General features: G+C 45.1%; 1 protein-coding gene across 1 annotated transcript in view; it reads left to right on the plus strand.

Annotated features, from left to right (window-relative positions):
- ATP9A (ATPase, class II, type 9A) overlaps positions 1-16486 on the plus strand; it is a 175200-nt gene that overhangs the window by 47124 nt on the left and 111590 nt on the right. The window contains exons 3-4 of the mRNA XM_006839177.1: positions 432-545; positions 13594-13702. Coding sequence (XP_006839240.1) covers positions 432-545; positions 13594-13702 — 223 coding nt within the window. The remainder of the gene's footprint in view (positions 1-431; positions 546-13593; positions 13703-16486) is intronic.

The following is a 16486-nucleotide window of genomic DNA, read 5'->3' on the forward strand; positions in this document are numbered from 1 at the left end:
AGTCCATCTCATTGGGGGTCTTCCTCTTTTTCTCCTACCCTTCACCTTACCAAACATGATAGCCTTCTCCAGTGACTGGTCCCTCCTGACAATATGTCCAAAGTATGAGAGACAAAGTCTGGCCATCTTGGCCTCCAAGGAGCACTCGGGCTATACTTTGGAGAGTATCCATGTATATGGTTGCTGATTTCTTTCTTTCTTTTCTTTTTTTTTTTTTGGTGCTTTTATGATTTATATGCATTGTCATTTACCCATGTATGTTTTGCTAAACAGTGCTTGCACCTTTTGATGCTGTATGACAAAGTAATCCTGTGAGTGGGCTCTTCTATAGGAATGCTTTCATGTATCCCTGGTCTCTCTCTAAACCTGCAAAAGTTCATCAGTCAGAGCCCTGAATGTAATGTGTCTCTTTTTGGTTCTCTCTCTCGTAGGTGCTGTTCAACCAGTTCAAATACTTTTTCAACCTCTATTTCTTACTTCTCGCCTGCTCCCAGTTTGTGCCTGAAATGAGACTTGGAGCACTCTACACCTACTGGGTCCCCCTGGTGAGTAGATCGGCAGTGTTTACCTGTAACCTCAGAGGTGTGGAAGCAGGGATGTCTTTGCTTCTCTCACATAGGTGTCGGGACTAGGCCAGGGACATTCCCATTTGACAGTTCCTATACAAGTTGTTCATTGACATTAGTTACATTTTTCACAGGGTGCCAACATTTTCATTCATTACATTCTGGTTGTTCCAGTTTCAATACTCTAGTTTTCCTATCCCACCTTACTATCTCAGCTTTCTTTAGAGGAATTGTTGACCTTCCAGTTTCATATAGATGGATTTTATGATGGAGTCACACACTCACGGAGCAGATCCAGATCCTTTATTTTGTGCCAGTCTATTATTTCACTAAGGAGCTCTGGTAGCGTAGTGGTTACAAGTTGGGCGCCAACCTTAAGGTCAGCAGTTCAAAACTACCAGTGGTTCCGCAGAGGAAAGATGAGGCGTTCTACTCCTGTAAAGATTTACAGCCTTGGAAACCCTGTGCAGGGTCATTATGAGTCGGAACCAACTCCACAGTACTTAACAACAACAACAACATTAATTCACTAAAAGAATTCACCAAATTCTCAGAGAATTGTGTCGGTTTGATAAGGCTGGTTACTTTTAAAAAAATGTTTTCATTTGTATCTATTTCATGTCTTTTAAAGTTTTCAACTGTGAATTGAGTCAAGGTTTACATCAGCAGTTTTTCATTCAACAAATCATACACTTTGTTTCATCTCACTTGCGAGCCCTTTATTGTAACATCACTTACCCTTTTCCTCCCTGTGTTTCTTGTTTCTTTCTTTACCCTTCTGAAATTTGTCCTGAGGTAAATGCTGTCCTTTGGATCTCAAAAGGCTTGACCTTTCTATCCTGTGGGGTACCTCACTAGTATTAATGCTTGGCTAAAAATTGCCAGGAAGATGAGTTCAGTTCCAGACTTGAAAAGTGACCCAAGGGTCATAGTCTTGGGGTTCTATCTTTTGCTGTCGGACCAGTAGTCTGGGCTTCGTTTTTGAGTTTGACTTTTGGTCCACATTGTTTCCCTCTCTATCCATAACCTTCTAATGTGATACTTTTCAGAGCAGTTGATAGTAGTATTCAGGCACCAGCTAATGCTTCTGATCTAGGGGTTGTGGAGACTGCTGGTCACAACAAGCTTTGTTAGGCCGTTGGATTCATTGATTCCAAACATCTTCATTTCTCATCACTCTTCTTTCCTTGGCACAGGGAGAGACTGGTAGCTGCACCTTAGATGACCACTCATGAGCTTTTCAGATCCCAGTTGCTATTCCCTAAAGTAGGATGTAGAACATTGTCTTTGTGGACAATTTTATGCCGATTGACCTTGATGTCCTTTGGGACTATGGTCCTAAAGCCCTGTAGACTAGTGACATTTTTTGGTTTTGTTTTTAAAGCTTTTCTTGTAAATTGAGTGATCATTTACATGGTGGAACGTTGGTTTTACACTCAACCAGTCATATTTTGTTGATTGCAATGATTACAATCCCCTCCATGCATCATCTGTTACAGTTGTTGTTATGTGCCATGGAGTCAGTTCCGACTCATAGTGACCCTGCACAGGGTTTCCGAGGCTGTAAATCTTTACGGGAGCAGAAAGCCTCATCTTTCTCCTGTGGAACAGGTGATAGTTTCAAACTGCTGACCTTGCAGTTCACAGCCCAATTTGTAACCACTATGCTACCTTTGCCTCCATTCTGCACCCCCCCACCACCATTTTTTTGATGGTAAACAAAAATATGCAGGATTATGTAATTATTTAAAAAACCAAAGAGCACATTCTGTAAGCCTGTCTCCTGGCCACCACCACACAGCCTTTCTCTTTCCATGAGTCTTGAGCCCTCAGCTGCTTCCTCTCTCTACATCCTTATCTCTGTCTCCATCTCTGGTATTGCTGCTTCTCTGGATAGGGTCCTGCATTCCACTTGTGCTCTTCTCCCTTGATGGTCCTAGGGTCCTTTGTTCCTGGAATGTAAGATTAACTACTCCCCCCTTTTTGTTACAAAACTTTCACCTTTACAGTTGTGACAGTCAGTCACAATTAGTCATGGTAACAGTTACTCACTATTGAATCATAAGAATCTTATTCCCATCTCTTTTCACCAGACCCATCTGGACAAGATGAAAACTATTCAGTGGGGGTTCTACCTTACCCTGCACACTCTGAAAGTGAACTCCTTCTTGAAAACTTGTAAGCCAGTCAATTGGTGCCTTTATTGCCCACCCCCTACACCCCCATTTTAGTTAGCCAATGTCTCAGTTGCCTGTCCCTGTCAACCTTGTCTACGGAAGCGATAGGATTGATACTTGATGTGAAGACTCCTTCCCTCTCAGTTGGTATTTTGAGCTACTACATCCTTAAGAATAGGTCAAAGTTCATCAAATTGTAGCAGTTTACAACTGAGTTATTTGAATGATTTTAGAGATCACATGTTCTGTTTACTGTGTTTAGAGTGTTTTGGTGTGATGGGTTGAAAGAGAGACAGAACCTGTGCGTCCATGTGTGTCCATGTACACTACGTATAACAGAGGATCTTTGGTGGCGCAGTGGATTAAGTGTCGCAGTATTAATTGAAAGGTCGGCGTTTTGAATCCACCAACTGTAAATGCCTTGGAAACTCTCTGTGAAAGTTCTGTTTTGTCTTATGGGGTTGCTATGAGTCAGAATAGACTCAGTGGCTGTGGGTTTGGTTTTGGGTAGGAAGTGAGATGGAGTGGACCCTCTTTTCCATTCCTTCCCTACCTCCTTTTTTACCCTCCAGCCTTGGTGGCACTATAGGATAAGCACTGGACTGCTAACTGCGAGGTTGCCAGCTCAAATCCACCAGCCACTCTGTGGGAGACAGATGAAGATTCAGGTCCCATTAAGATCGACGGCCTTGGAAACCCTGTACAGGGTTGCTATGAGTCGAACCCGGCTCGATGGCTATAAGGTTTTGGGAGTTTTCCCTTTGTAATCAGATAAGGTCATAGGCTAGATGAAGTATCCCTGGCACATAGCCAATGTTCCGCTAATGGGAGGTGTATGTATTAGGTGCCACTGGGTCAGTTCCCACTCACAGTGACCCTGTGTATAGATGAAGGACACACTGCCCAGTCCAGCACCATCCTCACAGCCATTGCTGTGTGTGAGCACATTGTTGTAGCCCCTGGGTCAGGCCGTCTCATTCAGGGTCTTCCTCTTTTCCACTGACCCTCTGCTTTACCAGGCATGATGTCCTTCTCCAGGGGCCTGGTCCCTCCTGATAACAGGATGCACGTGAGGGTGGAGAAAGTGAAGGGTAACCTTGACCAGCGTGGCCGTGAAAGACCTTTATAGGTGACAAGGGAATGAAGGTATGAGGGTGTAGTATTCCAGGTCCAGGGAACAGCGAAGCAAAGGCTCTGTGGTAACCTGTGCTTGGAGCATTGGAGGAACAGAAAGAAGCCCAAGTGTGGAGAAGGAGGATAGAAATGATCATTTCTGGTTCTCCAAACATGTTGTTGTTGTTGTTGTTAAGTGCCTTCGAGTCGGTTCCGACCCATAGCGACCCTGTACAGGGTTTCCGAGGGTGTAAATCTTTACGGGAGTAGAAAGCCTCATCTTTCTCCCGTGGAGCGGCTGGTAGTTTCGAACCGCTGACCTTAAGGTTCACAGCCCGATTCGTAACCACTACGCTACCAGAGCTCCAAACATAGGCATGAAATATAATTGTTGTTTATTTCTAACCAAGTTGAAACACTTGGACTGTCTGCTTGTAAGTCTTGTTAAATTTCTAATCATGATTTTGAAAGTGGCAAAAAATAATAAGACTTCCTAAAGAAAGAAAACAACCCTTTTTATTTCATTTACTGATTTTTTTGGTGCTGGATGGGGGATGATAGGGCTTTAATGTAGAGGCATTTGTGGAGTGGGGGATGCCTGAAAACGTAGTGTCCATAGATCGTGCACGCCACTCCACCAGACAACTTGCACCCAGCAACTCTGACCATGAGACGATGAAACAACCAAGCAAACCCATGCCCACTGTTTTCGTGTCACCTCTGCCATACAGTGACCCTGTGGGACAGAGCAGAACTTCCCGTGGGGTTTCCCTGACTATTACTTTCATCATAGCAGATTGCCAAGTCTTTACTTCCCATGGAGTGACTGGTAGATTCGAACTGCCGACCTTTAAGTTTGCAGCCGAGCACTTGACCACTGTATCACTAGGACTCCTTCTGAAAAGAGTTGGTAGTGCTTGTGTGTGTGCCACCCAGTTGGTTTCGACTCTTAGCAAACCTGTGTAGACTCTTTACAGGAACAGAAAGCCTCATCTTCCTGCCACGGAGCAACCGGTGGATTCAAACTGCTGACCTTGGGGTTAGCAGCCCTGCATGTGACCCACTATGCTACCAGAGCTCCTTTAAGACATGAGGAGGGAAACTATATTTTTTTCTACCCGGGCAACAAATGTGCTTTTGAGATGTGAGAACAGTTCTTTCCTGCTCTGATTCATTCATGGAGAAGACAAGGTGTTAGAAGTTGGGGACAGTGTTCCAGGCATGGAAACGGATGTTTGCGTTTGTGCCGGGCAGGCTCTTAGAGAACGAACCTTGTGTCATCACGAAACCTGCAGACTTGGAGCCTCGAGGAGCCAGGCTGGCAGAATGAAGCCTTGGAAAGAACCCTGTACAAGCAGGCAGGAGCTGCCTAGCTCTAGCAGGAGCAGACCCTTCCTGTCACATGGACAGCATGGTGGCCATGTTCCAGCTGACAACAACCCTTTCAGACTTTCCGGGGGTGGGGAGCGGGGGCAGAGGGAAAGAGGGACTTTGTCATCAGATTCTGAGATTTTGAGGAGGTTATGGGTAGAATTTCTGGTGGGTTCAAACAAGCAACCTTTAGGTTAGCAGCTCAGTAGTTAACTTCTGCACCACCAGAGCTCCTAGGATGTGCCTTACAAGTGTACTTATGTTTCTCAGCTGTTCTTAGCTGCCATCGAGCTGGCTGGCCCTGACTCTTGGTGAGCCAGTGCACAATGGGATGAGACACTGCCTGATCTTGTGCCTTCCCTGTAGACTGGTTGCGTGTCAGACCATTGAGATCCACAAGCAGATTTCCAGGCCTTTCTTCTTAGTCCATCTTAGTCTGGAAGTTCCTCTAAAGCCAGTTGAGCATCCTAGCAACGCACAAGCATACACTGACAGATGGGATTTGAACTGGGTTCTTCTTCATTGAAGGCAGGAACTCTACCACTGAGCCACCTCTGCTTTTTCAAAACCTTAGAAGCCAACCAAAGCCCACCAGCAGTTACCCAAAAGCCAGTGTCATGGTGCTGTGGCCTGGGAATTAGAAACAATGAAGGAGCTGTACCTGCCTTGACTTTGGAATTTGTATTATCTGGAAGATGTAAATCAGATTTTTTCATGACATGAAAAAATGTCAGTTGCAGAATAACATGGACAGAAGGGCTGATTCTTACTCCTTTCTCCTACAGATATTTCTACATATGTGAATGAATGGTCTTCACCAAAGCCAGTGGTTGTCTCTGGATGTGAGAGTGGTCTTTCCTCCCCCCACATGATTAGGGGATTTATTAGGGAAGTGAACAGGGTACAGTTCAGGATCAGAAACAACTCAGGATGCAGCAGTTTTCCCATCAGGAGAACCTCTTCTCTGATGTAGTGCAGACACGCCTTACTCTTGAATTCAGCCACTCAGTCATGTGGCCCCTCAGCCTCTGCTCTGCTTGGACAGGTGTTAAAAAACACTCCTTTAGGCTGTCTGTAAATGCCCAAAGGGCACATTCTGCAAGCCAGTCTCCTGCCCATAGGTGCTCAGCTTTACTCAGTCATGGGCCTAGAGGTCCACAGCTGCTCTGTCTCGCCACGCCACTGCCTCTGCCACCGTCTCTGCGGTCACCGCTTTTCTAGGTAGGGATCTCATGCTTCGCTCATGCTCTTCCTTCTGGAGCTAATGGGAGAAGGTGTTCTTGCTTCTGAGATGGCTGCTTTTAAACCTTAGTGGAATGGCAAAACTAACCAATCCCAGCCTTAGAGTCCTGTGTACCCTATTTGCATGGTCCCACCCCATCATTTGGGAGTGTGGTGACTCTGTATGGTAAGCGCTGGAATGTGAACCACAGAGTTCCCGGTTTGAGCCCACCAGTTATGCAGTAGGAGAAAGAGTAGGCTTTCTGCTCCTGTGAAGATTTAAAGCCTTGGAAATCCTACAAAGGATCACTGTGAGTTGCATCTGATTTGATGGCACTTAACAACTGAATCACTTGGTGGGAATTAAGAAGATACTGGATAGAAAAGCCCTATCAAGTAAACTCAAGGTGACACAGATACTGAACATGTCTCATCGGAGCTTCGAGACTAAGGTAGACTAGGAAGAAAGGCCTGGAAATCCACTTCTGAAAATCAGCCAATGAAATAACGGATCCCAGAGGTCCCATCTGCAACTGGTCCGGAGGATGGAGTGACCTAGGCAATATTTTGTTCTGTTGTGCGTGGGGTTACCGGAATGTTTAGAGCCAACTTGATGGCAGCTAGCCTTAACAACAGCATGGCTTTAGACAGCAGCTGGACAGGTGGACAACTTGTTTTGGGGTGAAGTTTGTAACTGCTTCATGGGCCCTTTCATAGGCAGGTTTTTCTATGTTGTGTTCAGTGAGGGTTGTGTTGTTAAGTCGAATCAGTTCTAACTCATAGTGTTTCCAAGCAGCGCCTGGTGGGTTTGAACCACTGACATTGTGGTTAGCAGTCCAGTGCTTATCTTACAGCTCCATAACAGGACATAGAGTGGGGAGGGTAGTTGTCTCACTTTTCCTGCTTCTCTTCCCAGGGACTAACGAGAAAGAAGGCTTGAGGTTAAAGACACATTGGGCAGCATCTGTTTCTAGGTGACCGTAACTGATTTCTCCTAATGGACTTGGTTGCGGGGAATCAATTTTTGATTCTTGGCTTGAAAAGCTTTTGAACTGTCTTTTGATTACTCTGAAAGTCCTCTCTCTTCAAACTCAGCCATCACGCATAATGATCCAAATGGTTTGGGTTCAGCTCTTGGCTGTACTTTGAACAGATTCACTTTTCTGGGCCAGCTTCCTCCGCTGTCACTGGAGGGTTTTTGTGTTTTCTTCCTGGGTGTCATTCCATTCCCTCTCCTTTCCCACCCCTTCTGCGCTTTGTCCATCTCAAGTGCTTGTCCATACTGTAATGAGCTTGTGGTGTTGTGTCTCCGCTGCTTGGCCAAACATTGAGCCATCCATGGTGGTAAGTTCAGTTTAGGCTGGAAGGGTGACCAAAGAGCCATGTTGTTGTTGTTGTTGTGAAGTGCCGACGAGTCGATTCCAACCCATAGCAACCCTGTATAGGGTTTCCAGGGAGCAGCTGGTGAGCTTGAACCGCCGACCTTGCCGTTCAAACGGCTTTGCAGTCTGACACATTAACCCACAGCACCACACCAGGACTCCAAAGAGCCACAGTCTCAGGCATTTTGCCAGTCTTGTTTTGACCAGTAAACCTGGTCTTTTAAGAAAATGTTCCACATTTTCTCCCACTTTATCTAGAACCTTCTAAGGAGCTCTGGTAGCATAGTAGTTACTAATCAGGCTGTGAATCACAATGTCAGCAGTTCGAAACTACCAGTTGTTCTGCGGGAGAAAGATGAGGCTTTCTGCTCCTGTAAAGACTTATAGCCTTGGAAACCCTGGACAGGGTCTCTATGAGTTGGAACCGACTCCATGGTACACAGCCAGTCATCTAGAACATTGTAGTGTGATTTCTGTCCGAGCAGTTGATCATGGTAGCTGGGCACCATCTAGTTCTTCTGGTCTCAGGGTCCTGGACACTGATGTTCACATGTTCCCTCAAAAATTGTTTCCAAGTGTCTTTCTTCCATTTTCATCCCTCGTCTTTCCTCCACATGGGGAGAACAATAATTACACCTTAGATGGCTGCTTTTGAGTTTGTAAGGTCTTGGTTGTAGAGTGGAGAACATTGTCTTTGTGGACTGTGCTGTATCAGGGACCGTGGTGTATACACCTGTGTCTGAAGTGGTGGAGTTACTGGATACCATGGACTTGGCTCCTGACATACGGTCGAGTGAAACTGTGCTTAGTCTCCTCCCACCAGCTTGATTGCTGGTGTGTTTGAGCCCATTGCTTCACACCTTCCAGACTAGGGGGCTTATCGTCCAGCTCTGTATTGGACAATATTCTGTTATGATTCATGTGGCTTCTGATGGCTCCTTTTCAGAAATGGATCTCCAGGTCTTTCTACCTCATCTGTCTTCATCCAGAAGCTCCATTGAAGCATGTCCACCATGGGCGACTCTGCAAGAACTTTAAAAACCAGAGTCCTGGTATACTGCAGTAGGATAAGCACTGGACTGCTAACTACAAGGTCGGCAGTTCAAACCTACCAGATACTTCTTGGAAATTGTATAAAGTGTCTCTAAGAGACAGAACGACTGGATGGCACTTAACGACAAGGTTAGCTTCCAGCATATTGTTAAGTGCTATTGAGTTAGTTCTAACTCATAGCGACCCTGTGTAGTGCTTCTGAGGAGCGAGCAGCTGGAGAGTTATGGTCGAGTGCCTATCCCATAATACCACACCAGGACGCCTCCAGCATCGCTGTTGTTGTTAAATATGAGTCAGTTCTGCCTCGTATCCACGCTGTATAGGGTTTCCGAGGAGCACCTGGTAAGCTTGAACAATCCGACCTTGCAGTTCCAAGAGACCTTGCGGTCCAGCGCATTAACTTACAGCATCATAGCAACACATAAACCCCCACAGTTGGACAGAAGGGTCAGATGAGTCGATTGAAGGACAACTGAAAAAACCCCTGACCCCTTCAGAATCACTGGTGCGCACTCTCCCTGCTGATATCTTTAAGAGCTCAGCCAACCTTGGGCCCCATATTAAAGCCTCTTTTTAATATCTGTGGATGTTAAGGACCTCGGAAGTTGGACAGTTGGAATTTATTTCTGGGCAACATTTGCATTTCTTTGTAAAGCAATTTTAGCCGAAGGGCGAGCATGTTCTCCAGAATTAATGAGAACTGGGAGTTTAGGAGGAGGGGCAGCATGCAGAAACCAAGATAGGCAACAGGATCCACTTGCAGCTGAGAGGTTAGCAGTGTGAGCACACATTCTCCATGAACATCAATGGGATTTAGACTGACCCACGCTGAGGGAGAGAGAAACGGGAACATTTCCAAAAACAAACCACCACAAAAACCCAGGTGCTGGCTCAGAACAAGACAGAAACTTGAAGGGGGGGGGTGTGCCTCTGCAAATTGAGTCTATCTCCTTTTTGAAGGGGCTTTTCTTTGGCTTCCCCCTTCCCCCCCTTGCCGTATGGTTATGTTTTCATTTTGAACTGTATCAATTTTCCTATAGGTGCTGTGTTAGTTACTTAAGGCTGTTATAACAGAAATACAACACAAGCGGATGACTTCAGCTATCAGTTTGCTGTTGTTATTGTTATGAAGTGCCCTTCAGTCAGTTCTGACTCAAAAGGACCCTGTATAGGGTTTCCAAGGGTTTGAACTGCCAACCTCATAGTTAGCAGTCTGCTGCTTGTCCTACAGCTCCCACACCACTAGTCCGGTATTTAAAATACTTACAGGGTCACCCATGGTGGACCTGTTTCAATGGAGCGTCTGGATTAAGATAGACGGGGTAGAGGTCAGGTGATCCCTGTCTGAATCCATGGCACCCTCTCTAGGCGCTGGCTGTATCGCTATTCTCTGTCCGGGAAAAGGTCCTTGTCTCTTCTGAGATTCTCCTGAGCAGTCTTCTTTCTTTCCCATCTCTGTGTGTCCCTGAATGACTTGTTTAATCTCTTACATCTAAAGAGACTGTGATACAAGATGTGAATCCCATCTCCTTCACATAACAAACGGTGTTATAACCACAGGCAAAGAGGTTAGGGTTCCCAGCACATCTTTAGGGGCAGACAAGATTCAATACGTCACAGCCTCAGTGTGTACTTAACTTCTGATTGGAAACAGGCTTGGCCCTTTGATTGGAACGCTCTCTGGGCCTTTGGAGGAATTTCACAATATAGCTCGTCTCTAGTTTGACTTATATAAGAGATTTTAAAGCCCTTTGAATTGACGTGAGTATATTTCACAGGGTAAATCGTATAAAGGTGAAATCCACAAGGAAGTCATTCTTTTAACCTGTGGAGTTGGAGTCCGTATGCTAGCTGTAATTTTTTTGGCAAGCTTGAAAAGGGAAGAAAAGGGAGGAGAGGGAGGACAAGACTGTTTTCTAACAACAACAAAAAGGAATGAATGTTTTCCCCCTAATGATAAGAGAGGGACAGTCTAATTAGAAATAGACTCTTGCTGTGGGTTGATCTCCCCTGTCTCAGATTTTATGAGTTGGGGTATACTTGACTTAGGGTGACTAGGGATACTTTTTACATTTTTCTTTTAAATAAATGATATTTAAGCAACGAATACATTCATGTGTTTTCTGATAAAAAATTTTAAAACATTAGAGATGAGACTGAGGTTCCCTTCAGTCTGTTCCCAGCCTGACCCTGGTCCCTGCCCTTGCAGAGAACCCTAAACAGTCATTCAGATTTTGGGGTGTTGTGTCTCTTTCCAGACACTTTTCTCTGTATCTAGGCATGTCTGTGTACCAGGTGCAAAGCAGTGATGATTTCATGGACAGTTCTCACCTTCCATGGTTGAGGCCCTGGTTCGATTCCCACCTGTGTACCTCATGTGCAGCCACTGAAGGGGTTGCAGATGTTCAGCTCTTGCTGTGAGGCTAAACAGGTGTCAGTGGAGTTTGCAGACTAGGAAGGACCAGGAAGAAAGACCTGGTGATGCACTTTTGTGAAATTCAGCCAATGACAATCCTACAGATCCCAGAATGGATCCCAAAGGTTTTTAGCAAGCAGTCATTGGGATGGCACAAGACGGAGCAGTGTGTGTTTGGTTGTGCATGGGGTCCCCATGAGTCGGGGGCTAGCTCCTGGTGTGGCGCTGTAGGATCAGCACTAGACCGCAAGCCATTAGGTCCGCAGTTCAAACCCACCAGCCGCTCCTTGGAAACCCTATACAGGGTCACTATGAGAACTGACTTGAGAGCACTTCACAACAACAACAATATGTACTGAATACCCATTAGAAAATTTTCAGCAGTATAAAAAAAATCTTTCTTGTTTAAAGTGTAACGGTGTTACACTCTATTCTGGTGTTGTGAAATAAGCATTAGACTACTAACTGAAAGGTTGTTTCAAAACCACTAGCTGCAGACTAAAAAGTGAATGTCTTATTCCCCCTGCTGACCCAAACCCCTACCCTCTCCAATTTCCCATTTCCTTCCTGAAACATTGTTACTGTTAATAGTTTGGTATGCATTCTTCCAGGCTAGTTTCTATACATTTACATACATTAATATACGAAAGTACATTAATATGTAATGTATTTTAATGTATATTATGTTAATATGTAAAAGTACAAATGCAGTTTTAAAAGCACATAAAAACAAAAACAAAAAACCCACTAGCTGCTCCTTGGAAATCTTATACATGGTTATTAAGAGTCAGAACACTGACTTGTCCGGACAGCCCTTCACAACGACACACTCTACGTGGCTAACTTCCATCTCTCTTGTGCTTTTAAACAACCCCTTGAAGAGCCATCTTTTTGGCTGCATCCAAACTTCTCTAGACCCAGAATGATGCATTAGGAACAAAGACTCTTGAGGTCAGATTTCCTAGTGTCAAATTCCTACTTGTCACCAGCGTTATGTTCTTGTGCAAGACTATTTAACTGCTTCTGTTCCCTCATTTGTAACACGGGGTCCCAGTGATAGCAGCATGGCTCCCAGGGCTGTTGCTAATGACTGTCCGGGCTTGAACAGTGCTGGCCATGTTGTGAGTGGTCACTGCTCCCGCCAGTCAGTCTTTCCCCTCTGGGGTAATGGTGAGCTTGTCTCGTGCTTGTAGCTCTTTGAATCCCTGCAGTGGGGAACCTGAGTGCTTTTGTATGTGATAGTTTCACTCTGGAGTATGTGTGTGTGGCGCTGTGGTACCATCACTGGACTGCATACTGCAAGGTCGGCAGTTCAAACCCACTGGCTGCTTCTCCGAAACCCTATAGAGTTGTTGTGAGTCAGTACTGGCTCGATGACACTTAACAACAACAGCATGTATGTGCATGTAGTCCTGGTGTGGTGCTGTCGGATAAGCACTGAATTGTTGACTTCAAGGTTGGTGGTTCATGCCTACCAGCCGCTCCTCAAAAACCCTATATAGGGTTGCTGTGAGTCAGAACTAACTCGACGGCACTTAACAACAACATGTATGTGCTCATTTTCCAGCATAGATTTTGAGAAGAAGGCTTTCTGGGTTATGTTCCTTTGAAATAATTAATATCACTGGAGTCCTGGTGTGGCCCTGTAGGATAAGCACTGGGCAGCTAGCCACAAGGCACTAGTCACTCCTCAGAAATACTATACAGGATCGCTGTGAGCCAGAACAGACTTGACGGCAGTTAACAACAACCAGAAAACCAATTACGTTGGATTCCATTACATTGGATTCCCACGCACGGTAGGCATGTCAGAGTAGCACTGTGCTCCATCAGGGTTCTCAATGCTGAGTCTTCCAAAGTAGATCACCAGGCCTTTCCTCTGAGGAAACTCTGAGTGGATTTGTATCACCCACCTTTTGGTTAGTAGCCGAGAGCTTAACTGTTTGCACCACCCAGGGAGTCCATGTTATTATATTATTATATAGAAATGTTAATGTTATTGCCATAATTAATAATGATATTATTGTTGTTAACTGTCATCAAGTCAGTTCTAACTCATAGCAGCTCTGTCTAGGGTTTCCAAGGAGTGGCTGGTGAGCTTGAACTACCAACCTTGCAGTTCAAACTGACTTTCAGTCCAGTGCATTAACCCACATTGCCACGCCAGGACTACTATTATGATTATAGTATCCTACTGATAAGTACTAGGGTACCCTGTTACTACAGGGTGGCAGCACCCTTTTTTGCCCGTCGGTGGGCTCCACAGCGCTCATCCCTCTTGCCTGTCTCTACAGGGCTTCGTCCTGGCCGTCACTGTCATCCGAGAGGCTGTGGAGGAGATCCGGTGCTCCGTGAGGGACAAGGAGGTCAACTCCCAGGTCTACAGCAGGCTCACAGCCCGAGGTCAGCCCCCTGCTGCGGAGGGTGGGGTCCTGGGGCTGCACCTCAGGGTGCGGCAGAATTCCCGGCCTGCCTCAGGGTGTGGGTGCCTCTTGGTGGGACAGTCACTGGCTCCTGCACCAGGGAGACCTTGCTCTGCCTGAGCTGGGTGGACTCAGGCAACGTGCCTGGGTGTCCACCATCCCCTTCCAGTTGCCAGATTTTAAATCTGGGATTATGGGATTACGAGGTGCAGTGCAGTCTATTCCCTTTCCCTCCCTGAGCTGGAAGACCCCCTCCTGCTTCTGGGAGGGGCTGCACACTCGCCCCTTTTACACTGATGTGTGTCCGGGGAGAGAAAACAGTTTAAGAAAATAGTCTTAGCAGCCAGTACTTTTAAACCAAATAGTCGCAACATTGTATTTGAAAAGGGCAATCAATTTGCAGAAATACTGCACCTCTCAAGAGTTCTTTAAAAGTGTTCTATAAATCCAAGAAACAGCAAAGAGAAACAGCGAGGTAATGTAATCATTTAAAATAATGTTTTAAATGTTAGATAAGCAGCAGCAAAATGGCTGTCAGTGCTGGCTTCTATTTCCAGCCATCTGGTAGCGTAGTGGTTACTAAACGGGTTGAGAACCTCAAGGTCAGCAGTTTGAAACTACCAGCTGTTCCACAGGAGAAAGATGAGGCTTTCTGCTCCTGTAAAGATTTACAGCCTCAGAAACCCTGTGCAGGGTCACTATGAGTCGGAACCGACTCCACGGCACAGAACCACCAACCACCAGTCTACATGAAATCCTGGTGCGGCATTGGGGGTTAGTGCGCTGGACCGCAAGGTTGGTTTGAACCGCAAGGTCAGTAGCTCAGGCTCACCGTACACTCCTCAGAAACCCTATACAGGGTCACTATGAGTCAGAACTGACTTGACAGCATTTAACAACAACAATCCTACATTCAGGCATGAGAAGAATTTACCTCAAGTTTGCTAATCTGACTAGGAAAAGAGGAAAACAGGCTGTCTCCTAAAACTGTTAATCTCAGTGAGACTTTATTTCAGGGGTGTTTATTTGTAGGCGGGGCCCTGAGGAATAAAAGTTATACTCTGTCTTCAGAAACTTGAGCATTTTGAGATAGGATGACTTAGTAGCACCTGAGCCAGGTAAGAATTGCCTATTCGTAGTGCCTGCCAGATAAGCAGGCCATTCCAGTTTCAGGCTTTTGGGTAGATTTTTCCTCCTAGGGAAAGTATCTGATGGAGAAAGAATATATCTGGGGCTTCAGAAAACATTGAAATTTTAATATAATTCCTTGAGCACCGACTTCGTTTTGTTTTCATGCATTTGAGTTGATATGCTGAGTTGTTGGTTTTAAAAGTTCACAAGTCTATGGACTTGCTTTATTAATGCCCAACCCCTGGTGAGGCACTGCAGTGTCAGCCCTGGACTGGGAGCCACAAGGTCGGCAGTTCAAACCCACCAGCTGCTGCTTGGAAACCCTAAACAGTCGCTATGAGTCAGAACCGACTCCATGGCATTTATTGAGGACTTTTTGCTCACCCTGAAGGAAGAAAAAAAAATTTTTAAATCCACGGAATCTTTGCAAAGGCTTGATGTGGGTCATCAGAGGACTTCTCTGAAGGGTGGTGTGTGTGGTTTGTGTATATTAAATCCCCCCTTAATAACATATTCTTACTATAACATTTAAGATGCTTGGCAACCAACAAAGGCCCTGTTGGAGAGGGTGGGGTGTGTCTATTTAGCGCTAAAGACAAGCGCTGGCTTTGGATCCCATTCATTCATCTTCCCTGCTCTGAGCCCTCTTTGGTTCTTTTCATACTGCAATTGCTTTGCCCATGAATGATTTTTCTGCTCTCCCTGGAAGACCCCCTTCCCTGCTCTGCTTTAACTTCACTCAGTCCTTGAAAAGATCCTAAGGAGAATTGGCAGATGGCTCAAGCATTAAAAACTTGTCTGCTTTTGTGGAGTTTCTTTTGTGGCCCGTGGCCCTCATTGCCATAACAATGCAACTGTAGAGGGAAACAGAACAGGGTTCTGAATATTAGCCCAGGCGCTAGCCCTGCAATTTGTTTTGAAAGCCCAACAAAGCTCTACTGAACTGTCAGCTTGGAAAGGCTTCGAAGTGAGTTTAGTCTTTTGATACCCTTTTGGGGGAAGGGCTGAGGGACCAGCTTGAACCAGCGGATTTCAGAGGTGGAGAGAAAGGGGAACATGATTACATAATAGTAATTATATTTTGTTGCATGAAAATTTTCACCAACATCTTAGTTTAGTAAGTGCAAAAGCACAGTGAATCAAATGTTTATTGTATATACGAAGGGACTTCAAAAAAGTTCATGGAAAATGCTGTTATTTTTTTATTTCATTTCTCCACAGACTTTTTGAAGCCCTCTCATGTGTGCATACACATGTGCGTACACATGTGAGTGTTTGTCCCAATGCAGAGCTGTCTTCCTTTTATCATATGAATTCTTTAAATATATTTTCTCCTTAGTTTTGGAATTCAAAGATAGTTACTTAGAAGAAAAAATAACAAGTCCTTGGTCACTAGATTAATTGCCATGGTATTACTTGCATTTTTAAGTATTTCTCGGTTAATAACAATAGCACTTGTACTGATAGAACTTAAAACACCGATTTGATTGGAAATCACTTCAATGAATAAGAATGTTGCAAAAACCATACTGAGCGTTCCTGTCTGTATCCCTAGCCTTCATCCAGAGTCACCATTCACATTTTCTCTCTGTATATGTATATATGTATGTATGTGTATATTTTTAAGTATTTT

Source organism: Chrysochloris asiatica, unplaced genomic scaffold, assembly GCF_000296735.1.
Source record: "Chrysochloris asiatica unplaced genomic scaffold, ChrAsi1.0 scaffold00023, whole genome shotgun sequence".
In the NCBI taxonomy this organism is placed as follows: Eukaryota; Metazoa; Chordata; class Mammalia; order Afrosoricida; family Chrysochloridae; genus Chrysochloris; species Chrysochloris asiatica.